Raw genomic sequence first — 22001 nt, forward strand, 5'->3', positions numbered from 1 at the left:
GAAATCTTGCATACCTAAACCAATGGAAAGAAAAATTAAATAGAAAGCTTGATTAATATAAAAATCTGCCTTAAAGAGCTGTAACTCTGATGACCATGCATAGCTGTACCAAAAGAGGTGCTTAGGAATCTTCCACAGTGGTAGAGAAGGGATCCTCCCTTATGATTTTCTGGCACTCAAAAAGGCAAAGACTCATACTGGGATGTCATGCAGTTCTCCACCCACCCATCTGCTACAACCATGTGCTACTGTAATTGAGCTATTAGTATGCTAAGCTATCTTCAGGAAAAAAAATTATAGAAAAGTATGATCCTAAACCCATGAAATGTCACTTAAAAGTGCCATCACATCACAGTCATGCAGATGTTCTTTTAAGGTCTTAGTCACTCTTCACCTGACCCAGTTACATATTTCTCCTCTTCAGCTCTTCTCGATTCTGATGCCCATTGAAGATTCAGTATCAGCTACCCTTTTAAGAAAATCATCAGTTGCACTTTTGCTAGGGCCATTAGAGCCTTTAATCATCCAACTGCTCCTGTCTTATGCATCTGTACTAAGCTGTCAGGTACTGTTTGCTTGCATCCTGCAGTTATCAAGGTGCTTTCATTGCACTTCAGTAGCTTGGATGCAAACAATGGGACAACTACAATTACTTCCTTCCCTATCTTTACAGGCTGCTCAGACATAAATGACTGGGCAGCACATCACATATGCACAATTTATGTCATGAATGAATTACAGTTCTGGAAAAAAGTCCAACCTTGCTAAAATGTTATCACACAAAGGAATGCTAAAAGCATCACAGGCACTAATCTCTATTTTTTTCCCTGTTCTTAGAACAGATGAATAATCTGACCTGCTCTCCTAAGAAGCACTGCCAGTCTCTTAGGTGACTGCACCTTTCTTTCAGGACTGATTGCTGTAAGAACAGAAGATTCTTAGTTGTTGCTGGTTTGTCATCATAAAATTACAGAAGCAGATGAGTAAAAAGGATCTCAAGAAATCACTTAGTCCACCATATATGCAATGTGTAGAGACCTGTACTTTCAGATATGGCAGATATATGTCTAACTTGCTCCTAAAAATCTCCCATTGAGGAAGATTCCAATCTTTCTGAGTAGCCTGTTTCTGTGTTTCTCTAGCCCGATAGAGCATTTTTCCCACTATCCAACCTGAATCTTTTTTGCTTCCAACAAAACTGCATTTCTTTTGCTCTTCCTTTCAGCAGTATCTGATAATAAAATATCATTATTTCCTATTTCCATCTCTGTCTGACTACTGTCATGATACACCATTTTTCCTCTTTTTTAGGCTGCACAATGTTAATTGTTGTAACTTTTTGAAATTCTTCACATTTTCTCAACTTGGACTGCTTCAATTTGCCACTGATGTTTGTCTCACATTTTGCCCGAAACTGCATACATAATTCCTTGGAAGTCTTGTCTTAGCTGAGGAAAGCTGAACAGAATATAATCATCTCCACTTTACAGAGAATCCCTTTCTGAAGAACCACAGTCTGGTCAGGTATGTCCCATTTCTTCTTCCTATGGATAGCAGTGTATTGCATGAGTCTCTCTTCTGTGATTCAAAAAAAATTCTCTGTTATTCACAACTGTGAATCTAATGCTATTCCCCAATGTGCCTGTAATTAAAAAAGGTATCTACTTCAACTTTTTATATGGACTTTTTTTTATCACTCAAGTTATTACTGAACAGAAACAGACCAAAAGCAGATGCCCACTTGAGATTCTCCGAGCCTAAAAGTTAACTAAATCTTATTTTGTGAAAAAAAGGTAATTTGTTTTATTGTTTTGGTGAAATTTCTGTATTTCCACATTTTCCTCACAAGCATGCCACATGGGACCACATAAAATCCTTACAAAAGAAACAGTATCCTGTTGAAAGGTTATATTGTACTAATATAATTTGGTCCAGTCCAAGTTGACCACTTATAATGTTACTGGGGTTCTCCATATTCTACACTGGTTTCTATTAATTTGTTCTGGAACTGTTGTGGGTATCAAAGTTAAGAAGGTTGGTCTGTATTTCCCTAGGACATTATTTTTCCTCACTTTGTAAAGACATATATTAAGTATTCCTGTATCTCATTTATCCAGTAACATTTTCTTTACCACTCTCCACATTAGACCCCCTTAACATGTCTTTAAATGCTTTAGTAAGCATTTTTGTTTCTCCTATTTGAAGGCACTCTTAAATTGCATTCTTACTAGTCTCTTACTGTGCTTCTATTTTTCTCTGCACCAGCTAATTTGTTATTGTGTTTTTAATGTGTTTAAAGAACTGCCAGCTACCCCGGTACTTTCCTGCATTTTTACATTATTTTTCGTAAGTTCAGGGACCCACCAGCTCCTGAAGCCAGCTAATGCATACTCTCCCTAAGCCCATTATCTTTACCCTGCTGCCATCTTTACCATCCTTTCTTTTCTTAGGTGAATGAAAACAACTATTTTGGGGCCTTTTCCACTCAAATTTCCTTCCACCTCTTTTCAAAAGAGATCTTCTCTATTAGAACAGAACAGAATCTACCTCGTACAGCCATTTCCAGAGCCACTTTCTTTGCCTTCTCGCTCCAAACAAGAACTCCATGGGCTGTCCATCTCACAGTTCAGCTGTGACCAGTAACTCTTACTCTCTGCCTACAGTGTGACATGTTTTCATAATTATTACTGCCAAAGAGCACATTCCACTGACAGCACTTAACACCTACCACCTATACTTGAAGGTTCTTCTGAAAACTTACAGGGAACTAAATCAGTTTCTTCAATGGGCCGAGTGGTTCCGTATACAGCTCCTGTCTGTGCAGCAGTTCTAATTTCATCTCCAATGAAAGAAAGATGTGCACTGTTGCTCCTATTTTTCCTAACAACTAGACAAGGCAACATATAACCAAAAAGAAACCACAGTAATGGTTTCTCTATGCTTTTAGACAAAGTTGATTGCTTTCAATTTAGCGTGAACAAAATGTACCACTGAAACAGGCATCTTTCCTAAATTGTTTTGCTCCAGTGATCAAAAACCATGGATATTTATGATTTTGCTATCTTATATCATCTATCACCTCCAAGGCTGTGTTAGTCACAGCCTCACAGGTGTTTGTTGCTTCTAATTTCTTTCCTTTCAGTTTGGTTTTTAACTTCTCATTTTCTTTGCCATGCACATGCACTGACAAGACAGCCAGCCAGAGGAAAAGTTTGCCTGTTTCATCTTATGCAATGCTGGCCTTCACAAACTCGTATTTCTCAGTCAGAGCATAGATATCTTCACATAATGGCCAAAATGGAAAAGCCGCAACTACACAATTATTGTATAAATTTCTTCTTTTAAATTCAGCATAATTGAATTAAGCCAAGTAAGCTTTACATAAACAAGGAAAAAAACCCCTTAATCCCCAAAAGAAGGATTTTTCTGTTCTCAAACATTTGTAATATTGTGAAAAAAAAGCAAGAAGGTGACAGTGCTGTTACAAAGGTTTAATGGACAGAGCCCCATTCAATTCCCCTTCTAGCTCATCCCAACACAAACTTTAAATTACTCCATCCCATATTTCACGATCTTTAGGTTATATTTACATTCACATCAAGTTGCTATCAATGAAATCAATGTATCACCTGTCCACATCTCCTCAAAAGATTATACAGCTGAAGTGGTACCAAGTTATTATTTCAAGTAATTTTCTGTAAAGCAACTGGGAGTGAAATATATTTAGAATAGTAAGAGCTAACCTAACTACAAAACTGAGAGGCATTGGTCAGTAAAAAGCCAGGACTTTCTGAGCAAATACAAGAGGCAGCTTACCAAGAAAGAAGATTTTGATAAAGCAAACTTAATGCAATTCATCATTTTATCATACACAAGGAGCAGTGGTAAAAACAACATTTAGAGGGTAAAACCATTCTCTTGGCTAGGGAGAAAAAACAGAGTACTAACTTCGGGATCCATAATGACAGAAATATTTCTACTGACTGCTGCAAACCTTAGCTGAGGCTTAGAAAACACACAGAAACCCCTAAGCAAATAGGGCAACCTGAGGTAACAGCAGGCACTTCACAGCTTTTATTTCCGGCTCAGAGCTGCATTACTTTTGTTCACTCTTCACCAGTTAAGAAACATTTCAAAGCACCTTCTTTTTCTGTAGCATAATTTCTATATTATTCAGGGTTCAGAGAGTAGTTCCAAGCACTGCCATGTCCACACTACTCATAATCCATTTTATGTGTGTGTTTCTACACGAAGACAGTAATTTAGTCTAATTCACTGTAATTTAAATTACTGCAATAGAAATCTTCCCTATTGAGTTTGAAATCATGGTTGGGGAAGCACAGATCCAAACAATGGGGCTTGTCTAAAGGCCACTTTTAAAAAAGGAGTGAAGCTGAAACCCACTCATCCCTAAGGCAATTTGTCTCCTCATGGGAGTGTGTGGGACACAAAGGAGCTAGAGGACTCTGCAACTGTCACAGGACCTTACTAAGCAAGCACATTCTGAAGAACTTTCTTAGAGGTAATTTTATAAGAACAAAATTATGTTAAACCCAAAAGCCATTTTTTTTTTTTTTTTTTTTTTTTCTTTTAATGAACTACTGGAATTATTAACTCAGAGAGACTAGATTGGACAGAATTAAAATTAGAGTGTTTTGTAAGCCAATCTCTCCCTGCTCACTGTGTATGAGTAAGGCAGTTCCCTGCTTCCAGACTTTGATTTCAGCAAAGTCAGCAGCAACAAATGCTGGCATTATTTCTGGAGCCCAGGAAACCTTTCATCATCACTGACACCTGTCTTGTTTCTGAACCTCCCAGCTCCTTGCTATAGTACTTTTCTCCTTTAGTCAGCAGCTTTCAGCCACCTCTGCCTGACAAAGAATGAGAAGGAGACCCCTCTCCCTACCATTGGAGTGCCTTCAGTCACTCCCTTTATAAAGAGACCCAGCATGTAAACTGACCGCAAAAGCAGCAAAATCGTTCTATCACACTTGAATTTAAACACTTAACCATCAGGTGTCAGAGAGCAAACCCTCAAAGAAGGAACAAACAACTCTTAGTCCAAGCATTCTTTCAATGAATGAGGCTATTCCCCATTAAAGGTAAAGGAGGCCTGGTTATCTTGGATCTAATTAAAAACTACACAAATGTAGTTTTTGGTGTTTTGTTTTATTTTGTTTTTAAATTACCTTACATATTTGGTAAAGCTGTGTTCAAAAATAAAATGCACAGAAAGCAAAGTGATGTTAAATATTAGAATGTGAGAGGCATATTACTCATATGCTACTGAATTAAATAGTGGTATGGTAAAACTATTTTCTGGGTTTCTGCTTTACTGCATGGTGGCAAAAATTGCTAGAGGTTACTGAGAACCAGGTTTTTGCATGCGAGTATTCTCCAGCAAGATGGGCCATAACCAGTTGTTTAAAAGATGCAAACTGTGCAAACCCCATTGCAATATGAAACATTCATTATGTAGAGAAATTAGGAGTATTTTGTAAAAGTTTGAAGTGTCAAATGATAGTTGTAGCCTTACATCTTTGGTCTTGAGAAAATAGGATATGATTCAAGAATGAAAAATTGCTATAATTGGGAAGCAAAGAGGGACACATTAGAAATGGAGAAATCAAGCCCAATTCAGGCATGTAATGGATCAAAACATTCAGTGTTGGTCTGAATAGAGCAATTATAACCAAATACATTTCTGAAAAATGACCTGTGTTAAGAAATATGAAAAAGCAATTTTCAGTTGTTTAATTTTTCTGCTATATATGCCATTTGAAAATAGCTAATAATATTTAGGCAAATGACAGCTTCCTGACCTTCACGCAGCCTTTATGAAACCTAAATGGACTTGTTATTTTCCATTATATTAATTGCCTGAAACATTACTGTTTTACAGCAAATATCACATGCCAGAAACAACTGTATATCTGTTCTCTTATTATAACTCTTATTATATATTCCATTAAACACTTCCATTAAAAACTTCAATTCAAAGCTTTTTTTGAACTCCATAAACTTGCCTTTATTCCCATAGATGGAAACACATCTGCATATAGTAACTCCTATATCTAACAAAAGCATACTGTAAACATGCCAAAGAAAAATCCTAAATAAATTATTAAATTGTCCATACCACAGGGTTCTCTATTTCATGCAAAACAGAAGTAACTGATACAGGGATGTCTCTAGTTTATCTCAGGGAGGCTCATCTTTTTAAAAGCCAAAGTGAGACTGTTGGGTCTTGCTTCAAGGCACTCCCACAAATTCCTGCGGGGCTCACTCCAGCCACTGGTCATTACTCAGAGAGGTGTCACAAAAAGTATCATGAGACTGAATTTGGATTTTCCCACTCTTGCTAAACAGTCACAGCAATAAAACCAACACCAGTATCCATACCCTGATTCCTTATAGAATCATAGAATATTCTGAGTTGGAATGGACCCACAAGGATCATTGAGACCAGCTCCTGGCCCTGCAGAGGACAACCCCAAGACTCCAGCCATGTGTCTGACAGTCTTGCCAAGATGCTTCTTGATTCATTATAATTGTATGTTTTTTTTAAAGAAAACCTCTTCAGTCAAATGGAATTCAACAACTGAAGTCCCAACACCTTCAATGGCATGATTTTTTTTTATTGAACTTTTGCATGATCAATGACTTCCCAGGCTCTGTGCTTTCCTTGCAGGCTGTAGAACCTGAGGCTGCAGATATTTTTAGCCAAATATTCTTGCACACCTAAAACAAGAATTAGTTGTTTTATAACACTGACAGCCACTCCTCTCTTCCTCTTCCATGCACAGAGAGGTGCCATGAAGAGTGACAACACCATTAGCTGAGAAAGAAAAAAGATCAAGCAAATGGAGAGAAAATGCCTTACTGCCAGCCATCAGGACTCTTACACAGCGCTGGAAATCTCAGCAAGAGAGAAGGGCAGAACTATCCATCCTGCCCTGAGCGTTGCTTTTTTTGTGCCCAGCCTGCTTAGGCATAAACAGCCTCCTGAAGAGGTAACCTGTGCCTGGAAAAGGAGCAGGGGATGGATATGGTTCTGGCAGAGTGTGCTGTCACCCCCACATGGCCAACACAACAAGACCCTGCACAAAGCCACTATTCCATACAAGTTACAGGACTCTTTGCCCCTTTAGACTGGGATATGGGAATGAGGTGAAAGCATCACAAGCTTGGTCAAGGAACATTATCTAGATTTTTTTTTTAATATTGATCTATTTACCTAGCACACAGAAGTTATCAGTCTCCCTATATAGCTTAGAAAATCAAAATTAATGTGCCAAAATTAAATGTGTAAATATATTGCTATCTACTGCAAAAATTGAGGTGATTTTAAAAGTAAAAGAATCTGTCATGCTTGGTTTGGGTTCTTTTGATTAATTGGGTTTTTTTGGGGAGGGTGGGGAGCAGGGTGGTATTTGGTTTTTTACAATTTCTTCTCTTTCTTTATATTTTACACCACCCAGACTTCCAGCCCTCAAACAGCTGAAGCCTCATTCAAGTTAAGGTATGCAACAGCAGTGAAATATTTTAGCCTCCTTTTTTTTTTTAATAAAAATACCAATAATCTTGCTATTTTTGGTATATGGATTACTGGTAAATACCAACAATCTTGGATCTTTGGACAGTTGTTTATCCTCTTTTGTAGAAACCACACTGCAACCTAAAATTGCACTACTAACATCTCAGCTCCGAAGTAGGAAAAAAAAAATGTCCCATCCTCTCAGCAACTGGACTTGCTGAGACTGTTACTCCTTTACATGAACATACTCCATAGATAGGACATTATATAACGAAGCAAAGGATTTTTGTTGTTGTTTCAATAAGGAGGATGCGCTTCTGTGAGCTTCCCCATCTATTAGAATTACATGCAATGTTTAAAAGGCAACATAAACAGAAGATCTTTCACATATAGTGGGTCAGTGAAGGATCCAAGACTATTAACCACACAAAATTTGGGCATTAATTATACTATTTTTTCTCTGACAAACATGTAAATTGTGCTGTCACTGTTCATTTATGAATCTGTGAGGAAATTGTATAAATATTCCATGAACTCTAAGGCCCTCTTTGTGACCACAGTTAGACTTGCAAACATCTGGAAGCATCTGATCTGCTAAATTTCTCTCTCCAAAGAGCAGATATAACAGTGCAACAGCACAGCAGACTCACTCCAGGCCAGATGCAGCAGTGTACATGTATTGTATAGCATTCTTAATCTTATGTAGGAGTTCTTGCAACACCTCCTTCTCTTGGCTTTAGCAAGTGCTTATCCCTAACCAGCCATCTCCAACCATGCCATTATTCCTTTGAACCCTCACACTGGCTGCCCTTTCTCAATCACATCAAACACAAGCTGTTTTACCTGTCAAAGCCCACAGCAGTGCTAATACCATTTCTTATGCAAAAAGAGATCTACTTCTATCCTTGATCAGCTCACAGTGGTATCCATTACTGGGTATCTGTAGGCATAACATGTTTTCCATTCTGCTTTGAAGGAGCAACTAAACCAGAAAACCATAACACCATCCTCCTTCAAATCCTCCTTAATAATTCTCCTATACTACAGCGCTGACACATGCTTACTGCTGATTGGGATCACAAATGACTTCTGTTATCCATTCAGGTCTCCTTTCCAAAGCTATTTGTTCTATTGGGTTAAACCTTCGAAGAAAGCTCTCTGTTATGAAGAGTCACTTTTCAGAAAGGAAAGGAGTGAATAACTGATACTCTTACACATTGTCCTGGGTTCTCTGTCTCTAGGCAAACTCAAGAATGATAGTTCTTCTATAGGATCTCCATAAAACCAGAAAGGATTTCTATCAGGGATCTCAGCTTGTTACATTCTCATTTAATTTAAACATCTCACCAAAGGTGAGGTAACTGCCCTTGTGATTGGTAACTGGGCAGGAGCTGCACTGGTGTGCTATTCTGCACCCATAACACAGCAACACTCTGTCGACTGGTCCTCTCCAGCTCTTACCCTGTTACAAGAATTTTGGCAAGCTTTACTGGAAGTAAACTAGTAGTAATGGACTGACATAACCCTGGTATAGCAGGCTGGCAGTTTGATATACTGGCATTTTATTCCCTTTTTCCATATGGTGCTACATTTACAATTGTTACAATGTCCATACTCTCATTAACTATGGGTTTTCACTTTGTCTGTGTTTGCAGAAAGAGTAGCAGGTGACCTGATGCACTAGTTTTCTCTATTTTAATTCAATTATACTAGTTTAATTCAAACTCCTGAGAGCTTCTACTTACCAGCTTTAAGATTTTTTCTTCTTTATGAAAAAAAACCCATCCCAAATAAAAGCATCTCAAGGACATAAAAAGAGAATTTAGACATTTGTGCATTCCACTTTTTTTCCTCTTACTGTTAACTTTAAATGATCGAAGGTAAGTAAAAAAATCTGAATCACTTCAGGCAAATTTTAAATCGGCAAACATAGCTGCCAACTGAATCACAGTAACCCATCATGACAACATTTCTGTAATTCTTTTGAATTATCAGTGTCTGATTAGCAGGTTCAATTAACATCACAAAAAACATTTAGATGATGAAACTCAAAGTATACCACTTTGCAAAAAATCCGGAATTACACAAATTATCAATTTATTCAATGATTTCTCCAAAATCATTTGAGTTAAAAGGTTGAAGGAAAGGGAAAGGCTAAAATGACACCTCTTCAGAGAAGCAGATTCCAAACATAAGCTACTCTACACTCCCACATGATTTCTCTGGTGAAGATTACACTAGATCAACAAAAGGTTCCACATGAGAAGAAAGATAAATCAGGTTCACTCAGTCTGGACTGTGCACCTGTATAAATTGCATCAATTATTCTGCAGGTACTTTTTAACAACAGAGCTGGCTAGAAAATAAAGCCTGCAATCCATTGGAAACTGTAACATATTCCCCATTCTCATATGAGCAGGAGTCTAAATTTCTTCACACTGAAATATAATTATATTTAGAAACATTTTTTGCCATTTTGAAAACATTATATTCTACTACATGGAATATTATACAAATAGAAATCAACATATAATAGTGATGCAAAAATTCAACTTGTATGCTCATAGGGCGATTATAGAGCAAGCCTGTATAATCATCAGGTTTAGTGTGTCCATTTATGGATATTAAATGGAATAGTCTGGGATATAATCTGTAATAGTCAGCAAAACAGCAATCATGGTTGCTGGAAAGCATGAGGGAAATGGACTGCAAAAACTGGACAACAAAGTCTTCCTAAATAGCATCTTCTAGTGCCACCACAGTACACAGAAAGTTGAGCTACAAGGACCATTGCCCTAACTCAGCAGGACACTGCATATGTTCTTAAAATGTTCATGTACACACTTCAGGGGGAAAAAAATCACGTAAAAATAATATTTTGTCAGTCTTCTTGACATTCAGCAGAGTGAAAGGAATGTATTTCTGTAACACTTCTTGGCAATTCCCTCTACCTCTCCAGAAGTGAGAGGTTTCTACAATACACTTTGATATTACAAAGTTGTAGTTTTGGGTGGAAAGTAATTTCTTCCAATTTTTCCCCTACCAAGATAAGTTTTAACCCATTAAATAAGTTGGTTATTTTTTTTTTTACTGTAAAAATAATGCATGCTTCCTCTATTTCCTATAAAAATATATTGATGACTATAAAATACACAAGCGTACATATGTGACCCAAATCCAACCAAATTCATCTAAAATAGGGTATGCATAACTTTGCATCTTTTGAAAATGGACTGAGATGCTTCTTAAAAGTTCTACCTGATCTCTGTAGGAAGTGAACTATAGAAATATGTTGCATTATGATTCTGGTTTACAGCAGCAAGTAAAAGCTGTGTAATACCTACCACTTACCTTGCTATGGCTTTTCAGCCTTCACTCTTTCTTGCCTAGGTTGTTCTTTGCACCAGGCAAGGCCTGTGCAAGGCCTGTGCCATTTGTTCTCCCCACCTGTCCCAGACCTACATGCCCACCTGATATGATTCCTCTCTGCTCCATCTTACATCAGATGATTTACAGCTATCTCAGGTATTTTCCCTTCTGAACTAACACCCAGAGCAGAAAGAAATGGGCTACAGCACACTCTGCCTCAGCTGTGTCATGCTCCTGTCTGCTGACACCAAACTGCTAAGCTGATTCATCCCAAGTATGGGATTTCTTTCCAACGCAGACTCAGTAGGACAGTTCCTCCTGCCTGCGTCTCTGGACACACACGGCAAAGCTTAATGCACCCGGCAGGAATCCTCCTTCCTTATAATTCTATATTATAAATGTGATTAGAACAACATCCAAGGAGGAGCAGATGTTCAGCTTATCTGAGTGCAGCCTACAGAGAGAAAGGCATTTCTGAACTGAGAGTCAAGAGTACTGTCATTCTGTACAGACGTTTCTCTTGTTTCACTTTCATTCCCATAGGTAGCTTTCTTAAAAATACATTTCATGGGACACATCTTAAGAAGCCAAAGATTTTTCCCCTAGGAAAAAAAAACCCAAACCCAAACATCTAAATATATGGATTCAAATGCTCCAGTGAATAACTTGTTTGGTAATCTGCAGTGGTGATTCTAAATTCATTACTAAATGCTGAATTTTACCATCTATCACAACCCATTCCTAGTGAAATTTGAGAAACTTTCTCTCCAAATTGTGTTGCCCGTGTATCCTATCAAAGAACACAAAATGGAGATAATGAAAAGATACTCATTCTTATAAACTGCAGGACACCTTAATAGCTGCTGTGAAAAGCAAACTGCAACTGTAAAGCTGCACACAAACTGATAAGAAGATGCCACTTGAACAGAGAAATCTGTTTCATAACAGTTTTCTTTCATGTACACTATTATTAATAGGAAAGCTTCACCAAAGTCAATACTGAAATTTATTTTCCTGCTTATGCATATCTACACATACCAGCTGAAATCCACTGCATTTACAGATCTATATGTGCAGTGACAGAAAGCATCCAAGACTGTTCCACATGCTCCATACTTGAACATGTATAGCTTGGCTTAAAAAAAGTAAATATAAAACATACTCCACATGTAGGCTCGTGTTTTTCACATAAAGGACATCATTCCATGTGAAATATAAAAGTTAAAATAGAAACACTTGACTGTTTCCTCCCAGCCTATTTCATCCTGGCTGTTTGGCATTCATCCTTTACAGGCCAGAAGTTTCACAGATGGGAGTTTCCAGTGCCCAGCAGACACAACGGACGCCAGATTTTCCAAGATTTCACAAAGACCTGATACCTTTTGATGTCAGTCTAACCTAATAATTTGTTATGATTTGCAATGCAAACCATTCTTAAAAACATCTTCCAATGAAACACATATGAATTTGGAATAGATTTTTTTAGAACTAATGCATTACTGATAGCTTGTTTCTAGAATTTGATACCATTGTATCATTGAGATATTTGGTAGGAGATTTGTATTTACTTAGATGACAAATCATAAAATACAACCATTTCTTCAATCTCAACCTTATCAAATCCTGATCAAATGACAGCAAAAGTCTTCATTCCCAGGAAAAGCACACTATTTCTGTCAGAGATATTCTTAGTTTTCCTCTGGATACAAGAGGAAGGTTTTACAGAACAAGCTGTGAATCTATAGAAACTGTTATGATCAAACTCTTTGCTCACAAATTACTCAAAACTAAAGACAAACACATCTTGCTCTGAACTTAATTTGAGGAAATCCTGCTGCTGTCAACAGCATTTGACAGCATTTGACAGCAGCTACTGCATTTGGGCAGTAGCTGCTTTTGTTGGCTTATTTATCTATTTGTGCATTTACCTCCCACAGAAAAAAAGGAATTCAGTTGAATAATTTCTATAATTTCCTTTGGAAAAAATCACCATACTGTATTCTTTAACTGCTATGTCAAATATTAGTGATATCTAAAGAAATGCTACTACAAGAAGATTCCCATGGCAAGCCTTTCACCAAAGAAAGATTTTAGGTAGCAAATCCTATGAGTTTATTAGAATTTATATCCTAATTCTGAAGGCACAGGACTATCAGTGTAATATCAAGATAAGAACACTGAACACTGAATTTAATCAGAGCAGTAAAAAGACAGAACAGCATTTATCACTTTGCATGCAACTACTCTTAAAAAAAAATACACAAATGACTTGCATCACATTCAATTTGTTTATACTCAACAATGGAATCAACTGGAATAAACCTCCCATTTTTCTGTATTATTTACCTCAAGAACTAGCCAAAGCTGGTCTCCATTTTTGACATCTTTCTTATAGTACATTCCGTAGAATTTGACTACATTGGGATGATCAGAGAGAGCTTTCAAAATGTTGTATTCTGCTTCAATTTCTTCATCAATATCCTAGTGTCACAAATGAGAAATACATAGCAGTTAACAAATAAATAATGATAGCCATTTAAAAAAAACCCCACAAAGTATTTTCTGTCAATTCAAATGTAGTTTGAAATGATACAAAGAAAATAAACAAATAGAACACAAATATACCATTTAGAGAACTACAAAGCTTGGCTCTGTTTAATGAATACAAAACAGGGGTGGGTTTTGGTTTGGTTTTTTTTAATTTTTTTTAATTTTGTATTTATCAATTTTGACTAATGTGGGGTATGACAGAACAGCCCTGAGGTCTTGGAGGACAACAAGTTGTCCATGTGCCATCAGTGGGGGTCCAAAAAGGCCGATGGGATCCTCAGCTGTATTAGGAAAAGCATTGCCAACAGGTTGAGGGAGGTGATCCTGCCCCTCTACTCAGCCCTGGTGAGGCCACATCAGGAGTGCTGTGTCCAGTTCTCGGCTCCTCAGTACAAGAAAGACATGGAGCTAATGGAGTGGGTCCAGAGGAGAGCTACGAAGATGATGAAAGGATTGGAACATCTCTCTTATGAGGAAAGGCTGAGGGAGCTGGGCCTGTTCAGCTTCAAGAAGAGAAAATGGAGAGGGGACCTCAACAATATCTACAAGTGTCTGAAGGGAGGGTGTCAAGAAGATGGATTCAGGCCCTTCTCAGTGGTGCCAAGCAACAGGATGAGAGGCAACGGGCAGAAACTGATGCACAGGAAGATCCACTTGAATATGGGGAAGAAATTCTTTACTGCATGGGTGACAGAACACTGGAACAGGTTGCCCAGAGAGGTTGTGGAGTGTCCCTCTCTGGAGAGATTCAAGAACTCTCTGGATATAATCCTGTGCCATAGGCTCTAGAAAGACCCTGCTTGAGCAGGGAGGTTAGATCATATGACCCCATCATTGGTCCTTTCCAACCTTAACTATTCTGTGATGTCAAGGCAAAGCCAGTGCAATCCACAAGTAGGTAGGTATGCAGATGCCTTGGGAAAATACTGCTTTAGTCTTAATGGTAACCCCAACTAGAAATGGTGCAGCTGGGACTACCTCTCTATCTCTCTGTGCATGAACAAGTATGAGTGCAGCCACATCTTATTCATTTGCCATCCCACTTTCTAGAATTATCTGGGAATTCTTCTCATTTTCTACTGTCATAAAAGCTGGAGACATCCATCATCTCTCTGGGTTCTGCTACTAAACTATAATAATCATGGCTTTTTGTCACACTCTCATTACAGATCTTGGGTTTCTTAGTGAGGGAAATTCTTTTGGAGGTGAGATATGAGGACCAGTTTTGCAAACAGATGCACTGGGAGCTGTGCAAATCCCTTCAGACCAAAAATGGACACAGGCATTGGCAGGCTTTAGCAGGCATTGGATGACTCAGGTAAACCTTTCCCACCTGTGCACTGGAATTGCTCATTGAGAGATGATGATTACACTGCATTTGAGTCATGCTGACAAAATATTCAATCCCTGCCTGATAAAGGCAAATATCTGCAGCCATTTTCCCCTCATTGTTTAGATCTCAAAAAAAAAAAAAAAAAAAAAAGTTAGTGTACTCGTTGCAGACTTAAAACATTTTTAATACAATTTGCTATTTACAACTACACAAAAAGAAGTGAAAAATCCATTCTAGAAGAAGGCTCCCTTATGAACTTCTCTATCCATATGAATGGATTTCATATCAGTGAAAAGCATCTACTCAGTGCCAAAAACCTGTCTCAGCAAAGCCAAATAGAAGTGACCACGGCAGAGAAAGGGGAAGTTCTCTATTCCCCATGAATGATGCTCCTTCTCATTCTGTTCCACACACCTGCCCCAAGAGCATTTTGCTCACTTGTTTCTTAAACAGGTCTCTCCAATATGTTATTCAAGTTCCTCACAGGAGCCTTTTGTCTTGAGACCAGCTTGACTGTTCTCTAAGAACTTCCTCTGTCACCAGCATCATCATAAACCAGGCCATAAAACATTCATATTAAGATTACCAGGATAAGTCTTCTCACAAGGAAGGATTTTAGAGATCTTGTTATTGGAACAACTGAAAAACAGCAGGGATTTCTGTCAGAATCTCCCCCAGATTGGGGTGACTCCGGGTGGTGGTAAAGTCTCTCCTCCAACCTGTGCCTTCAAAGAAAGACTCAGTAGTCTTCAGTCGTCTGGTCTCAAGGCAGTTTATTGCATGTTATCTCAAGGCACACAGACTTCCTGACATTCTCCCTGACTCCTTCTCCCTCTGCGTCTCTCTCTGTCTCTCTCCGTTTTTGTCTCTCTTCGTCTTCCTTCGTCTCCCTAGGGGTTGGTGCTATCTTTTATATCACACATTACGTATTAAATGTTTATAGTTTTTCTCCAATGCCCATTACCTATTTTGAACAGTGGCTTTCTACTCTAAACCAATCTGTGAGTGCCAACACCACCAAGAACATGGGGAATAGAAAGAAGAAAGAAGGAGGACAGGGCACGCCCAAATCCCTCCATCTTAGAACCTCTGACCCCCATGTACAAAACTCAGACCCCTCTGTACAAGGCCTAAAACCCCCCTGTACAGCACTCAAAAATCCTACCTTTTACTTTGTGATTACTTCTATTATAATATCTAAACTTTTGTGATTTCTTGTTCTTCCTGCAAAGTTGGTAAATTGTTCCATGAGTCAAACTCAAGACCACAAGAGTTTCTGGCTGCCTGCCAGGGTCTCAGAGGCTTCTGCCCTGGACCCAGAACATCCAAGAGTGTCTGAGGGACACCTTGGGTTCCAACAGATTTCCCTCTTTCTAATAAAGGAGAAACTCACTTTAAGGTAACTTTCTCTAGTACAACACAGAATACAAGAAGAAAAAATACAAGAAAGGAAGAACCAAAGTACTGAAGGCAGCAGAGAATGGAAACAGAAAGAAGCAGGGATGAAGACAGAAAACACATCTGGCAAAACGAAAAGAAAGAAAAAAAATACAGTCAAAAGCCAAAAAATTAAAAACAAAGCATACAATAGTTTTGACTGCCTTGGGGAAATTGGAAGAGAATTAGCCCACTGTCCTACTGTGAATTAATAGATGTTTCTGTCTCCTGAGGGGTACTCAGATTTTATGAGATTTTTTACAATTATAAGGAGAAATTTAGTGATAGAATAGTCATTCTGTGCTTACTAAAACAAAAAATATTCCTTGGTATTTTATGAAGGAAAAAACTTTAAATATTTGGTTGACTTTAGCATATTTCCCTTCATAAAAGAACTATATTAGAAATGGCAGACTGAAAATTTTCATCCTATATATAGGGTAATTTGGCTAAGAGTTCTAAAGTACAATGGTATTTACTTATAGTTCTAAGGACAAGACTAAGCCTTCTCAGTTCCATCTTCATAAATTCTCATTTCAACACCTTTGCTTTCCTGTTTCAGTTTCAAAAAGCTGAGCTGTTGTCCAGTAAAAAGAGTTTGTGCTCTAAAGGATTAAACATTAAATGCTTATTTCAGTCTTATATCACCCATAATAATGTAGGTTCCCAATTTAATTTCAAAATATCAGCTAAACCAAATCATATTTCTTCTGCTTTGTGTCCCATCTACCTCTCAAGAGTCACAATTTTGAAACAATCTCCAAAGAAAAAGAATTGTAAAATGTAAAGAAGAAAATACTTAAAGTATCTTTTCCTTCATTGCAATGGCTCCCTCTGCAGCCATTAATAATACTTTCAGTTTCAATAAAAAGAACTCATTTATTGCTTTCACTTTATTTCCAATACAGGATTGTCATTTTAGCAGTAACATGGAGGTACAGCAGCTACTCCAGACACCCTGTAAATAGAAGAGGGCAAAGAAGAATAGTGTTCTTAGAATAAAAAGGGTAAAACATTTAGTTAAGAGTCAAGGCTTGGAAGACTGATGTTGACTGCACTACTCTCATTTCTTCATTAAAATAAGGAACCCGTTTTCATCAGTTATACATTTTCCCATCTTCAATTTCTTATATTGCATCTTTATCCATCCTATTTCTTCCATCTCCTTTACATTCTATTCCTTTATTCCTACTTAATCTATTTCCCTTTCCTCTAGCATCAGCTTTACTATTTCTTTTTTCTTCCTATCATCATCCTTTAATCTTTTTCTGCAACCTCCGAAGTGTACAGAACATTGGAAGTTTCACTGATTTCTTCAGGAATTCCTGCCATAGCCACCTGCCACTTAAGAATCACTCCTGAACACTTCTGAAGAATAGGAAAACAAAAGCATTTCCTGCCACAATGACAAGGAAGTCATACCTATTTATTGTAAGCACAAGAACCTTGTTTACAGAAAGCAATAGACTCAAAAATAGTTTCCAATACATTTGAACTCATCAAGATGCTTATCACTTGGCAAGTTATGTTTACTTTGGAAGAGGTTGTGGTATTGAATTGAGATGAGCACCCTTTTGTTGCTTTGAAAGTACAATGAAATAAAAAACAGATCAGCAAGAAACATAGCATAGATAATGGAAGATACTGTGTTTTCACCAATGTATTTAATAGAATTTTGGTCTATGGGATCATAATCTGACACTGTGTGATATGCAGAGGTAGAAGAGCCCTGTGTGGCTGTGCAGCTCCAGACCTGTAGGGTCCACACAGTATGGCATGGTCCCCTATTCCTGCCCAGAGGTCGTGCCATGGAAGCACACACCTCATAAACCTATACTGGGAGTGCAGAAGAAAAGGGCCTCCAAAATAGGAACAGCTGCTTTCCCATGTTTTGTTGTCAAGAAAAGTCCCAAGCCACGTGCAGCACCACTGAAGTCAGTGAGGTGTGCCTGTACAAACCAAGACTAGTGTTCTTCCTTACTCTCTGAGCATTAATCTGCCACCCAACAAATGTCATTTATTGAGAAAAAAACCATGCTCTACAGCTTCATAATTCCACCTCCCAGTTGCCTGGTGCTTTTTGTGTAGAGCTAATCCCTTTGCATTTTCCATTTGAAAAGATGGATTCCTCTGTGAGACCTACATATTTTGGCACATTCCGAAAACACTGAATGAACAATAACAATAAAGTATGTGAATTTATTTTTGAAGTATCATTCCTAGCATGTTACTAGCTACAAGCGTGTACTCAGATGCTTGAAGGTACAGCTTAAGTACTTAGAAGTACATACCTTCTTTACTGGCCAGTTGTCAAAAACTTAAAAAAAGGAAAGGGAACAATAGTAAAAATAGAATAAGTTAGGACTCTTAATACTGAAAAGGAAAATAATCAGCTCCGCTTCCGAAAACAAGAGAGAAGGGGTAACAAAGTAAAAGCAACAAAGTTTAGGTATATTTCTGACTTTTACCATAAGCAACGACTTCCAAGATCACTTATGTTAAGAAAAATGCATTGATAGCTAGCCTGATACATAGCAGGCTGAAATAGTTTATTTCACAGTCACTTCTAATACAAATTATCTACTAAGATTAAGAGAAAATAAAATACTACATAAGCTCACAATTAACCAAGTAATTTAAGTAACTTACATGAACAGGATCCAAAATTTTGACTGCTGCTTTGCTGCCATTTTTCTTATTTAACACCTTGAAAACTTTTCCATAAGTTCCTTTGCCAATAGTCTCAATTATTTCCCAAGTATCTGAAGGATCAGGAAAGCTATCAAATATTATTGTTTTCCCAGACAACGGAAGCATCTCAAATGATGGCTCCTAGGATAAAGAGATGTCAGTGTTCACTCAGTATTCAATGGTTAATAGCAATTTTCTTCCTAGAAATGGGAAGAGAAACACACATTCCAGCCTCAAACACTAGAAATCTTTTTGCATATAGTATGCATGCACAGATAGCACAATGAATAAGAACTGTTGCACTTTAATTTCCCTTCATTTGATATCGTGTTGACTACACAATATCAAATGAAGGTATGTGCAGTCAACACAGTATCAAATGAAGGGAAATTCAAATGATAATTTGAACCAAAATCAAGTTTGAGTGAAGCCAGTTTCCCATGCATTTCAATGAACATATACTGTAACTCCCAGATCTTTGGAGGGACAGGGGAATGAGAGTCAAGTTCACAGAATTCCAAAGGATTTAGGTCCATTACCAAGAATCAAGCAAGAAGTGGAAAGAAACCCACACAAAACAACTTAAATAGTAGCATTAGATTCATTCAAATTCTTACAGCAAACAATCATTTTACAAGCCTACTCTTAGGATTTGAATTATGACATAGATCTCAAAAGGTCAAGCAGATCAAAGTGACAGATCTTTTCACAATGCTATGGTCTTCTGACAGTCAAGCACTCTCAGTCACGGAAAACATGTTTACCAATGTACATCCTTTAACAACTGGTTTACATACTGTAAAAGAAACACCTTTTACAATGATTGAATTGTGTCCATCACTGACCATGATGGTCAGCCTGGTCCATGATGGATACAATTCACCGGGAAAACTGCAGCAGTCTGTTGTGTACTTAGTACTGCAACCAGTACTGACCCAGCTCCTTGATTCCAAATACTGTGGGAATGAAATGACCCAGTTTTACCTGATACAATGAAATCCCCCTTAACACTATTCCACGTTAAGGTCAAAGTAAAGATCAAGATCCGGAAACATACAGTTGTAATAAGTATATTCTCAGGTTTCCATTCCAGATTCAAAATTTGCTTCTTTCTCCTGTCCCACAGGATTCACAAAGACTCAACTCAGAACACTGACTATAGTCTCTTCCTAAGGCATGACCTTAAGTCTAGTCTTTATCCATGCTTTGGGAGTTTCACCACATTTGGGTAAAGCCACTTCTTCCTCCAAAAAAGAACACAAATGAGTCACAACTTTCTTTTTCTTTGCCTTTAAGGTAGTGCTCAAATACAATAATTCTGTTGGCATTTTTTAATCACTTCATGCATAAATGCTTTGTAATTAGCTCCTGCACTCTGCTGTAATTAGGATACTACACAAAACAATAACTAAATTTGGGATGATAAAGGGATGAGGATTCATAATCTCAAACCCCTGTTTTGAGAGTTTCAATAATGATAGCATTTCAAAAATTCTCTATCTAAGCTTTAGTTTTTTAAATTGAGGCTAACTATTTGTTTAAGATCTTACTGGATATTACGAAACCTGTAACTAGTGAATTTTTTTAATAAGAGGAAGAAAAGTAAAAAGGTATCAATGGTTGCCTTTATAAGAACTGAGGCACCCAAACCATATTGAAGTCTGTCTGCATACAGGCTATTTTCTACAGAATATGTAATTTTCCATCGAAATCTAGAGCCTGCTGTGTCTCACATTACAAAAAAACATAGGAGCTTCTGACCCAGGCAGTAGGGATACACAGCGCTGAAGAAAGGAAGAGTCAATTCCTCCCTTTTGAAGATGAGCACTTCTGACACAGGAACTCAAAGAACAGCTTCACATATTTAGACTGTGCCATAGCCAAGCTGGGAACTCTGATACCGTGACTCTTCAAATAAGCAAAGGACCACCCTGTTGCAGAGATATTTTAAACTAAGTAGAACACTCCAAGAAGCAACATTCCAACCTGCTGTTTCAGACAACCTCCCAGGCTTCATTCACTCCCTATACATTGACAGAATGAAGCTGCAATTAATTTATTCCCAGTATCAATTGCTTATTTGTCTGCAGAGACTGGTACAATGAGAACTGTTAAAGGGCTAAGGAAACATGATCCTGCAGGTGCTATTTGGCTACCAGAGAAAAAGTGCTAGAGAAATTGCCATGTGCTTTTGTTTTCTTTTGAAAATCACAATAGTTGCACATCATCTAGTCTTAAGAAAAGTCACCACATACTTAAAAATATGCATTCAGTAGCTGTCATATTTAGTTCAATAATTTAAGAGTGCTATTCCAGAAAAAAATTATTCACCCTAGTTCTTTCTTTTAATTTACAGCTTCAAAATGATAACTTGAATAAATGATTATGAATATCATGTTTCCTCGCTTTCACCAAGTTTAAGAACAAGTCCCTGCAGATAAATTGTTTATTTTTCACTTATATTATTAAAAACATATTAAATAGAATGATTTCAAGTGTTCCATTCTGGATGATGGATAATGTTTTATTACATTTCAGTGAAGTTGTCAAAGCTGATAATGATTTAACCTCATATTTCAGCAATAAATTGGACTGCTCCTGGAATATGTCTGGATGCCCAACCAACTGGATAATTTATCATACCCTTCACCATTAAAAAATTACTTAAAAGTCACCACAATTTATAACTTGATCCAAACCTCTAAGCTGGGAATGTACCCTTGAACTGCTAGGAAAAAAAGAACTTTTTAAAATACTTCTGGTGTGTTCAGTGTGACAGTTTGCTCAGCTTCTGCTCAGATTTTGGCTAACCTGCTGGTGAGGCCTGATGGATGCTGAGCACAGTGCCAGTAAGTCAAAGCAAGAGCACCAAGTAGGCAGACAGGTGGCCTGAAAGAGCTCAAGAGCCATTATGAGCATTATGCACCATTATCACTGGCAAATCTCTGCCTCCTGTCATCTTTCCTGTTGCAGTTTCCCCAGAATCTGCTCACCTATAAAAAATGGTATAGGCCAAACCTCCAAGCCGGAAGGTATAAAATATCAGCTTAACCAAAAAGCTTTAGAAGCAAATCCAACAGGAGC

The 22001-nt window shown here is 37.7% G+C and overlaps 1 protein-coding gene across 3 annotated transcripts in view; it reads right to left on the reverse strand.

Annotated features, from left to right (window-relative positions):
- Positions 1 to 22001, reverse strand: part of MYO3A (myosin IIIA) — a 115126-nt gene that overhangs the window by 87889 nt on the left and 5236 nt on the right. For all 3 annotated transcript variants that reach the window (XM_053962972.1, XM_053962980.1, XM_053962989.1), the window contains exons 2-3: positions 18876 to 19058; positions 13253 to 13387 (exon numbers count right to left, since the gene is read on the reverse strand). In XM_053962972.1, coding sequence (XP_053818947.1) covers positions 13253 to 13387; positions 18876 to 19043 — 303 coding nt within the window. In that variant the 5' untranslated portion in view covers positions 19044 to 19058. The remainder of the gene's footprint in view (positions 1 to 13252; positions 13388 to 18875; positions 19059 to 22001) is intronic.

The sequence above is a fragment of the Vidua chalybeata genome, chromosome 1, assembly GCF_026979565.1.
Source record: "Vidua chalybeata isolate OUT-0048 chromosome 1, bVidCha1 merged haplotype, whole genome shotgun sequence".
NCBI classification, from domain to species: domain Eukaryota; kingdom Metazoa; phylum Chordata; class Aves; order Passeriformes; family Viduidae; genus Vidua; species Vidua chalybeata.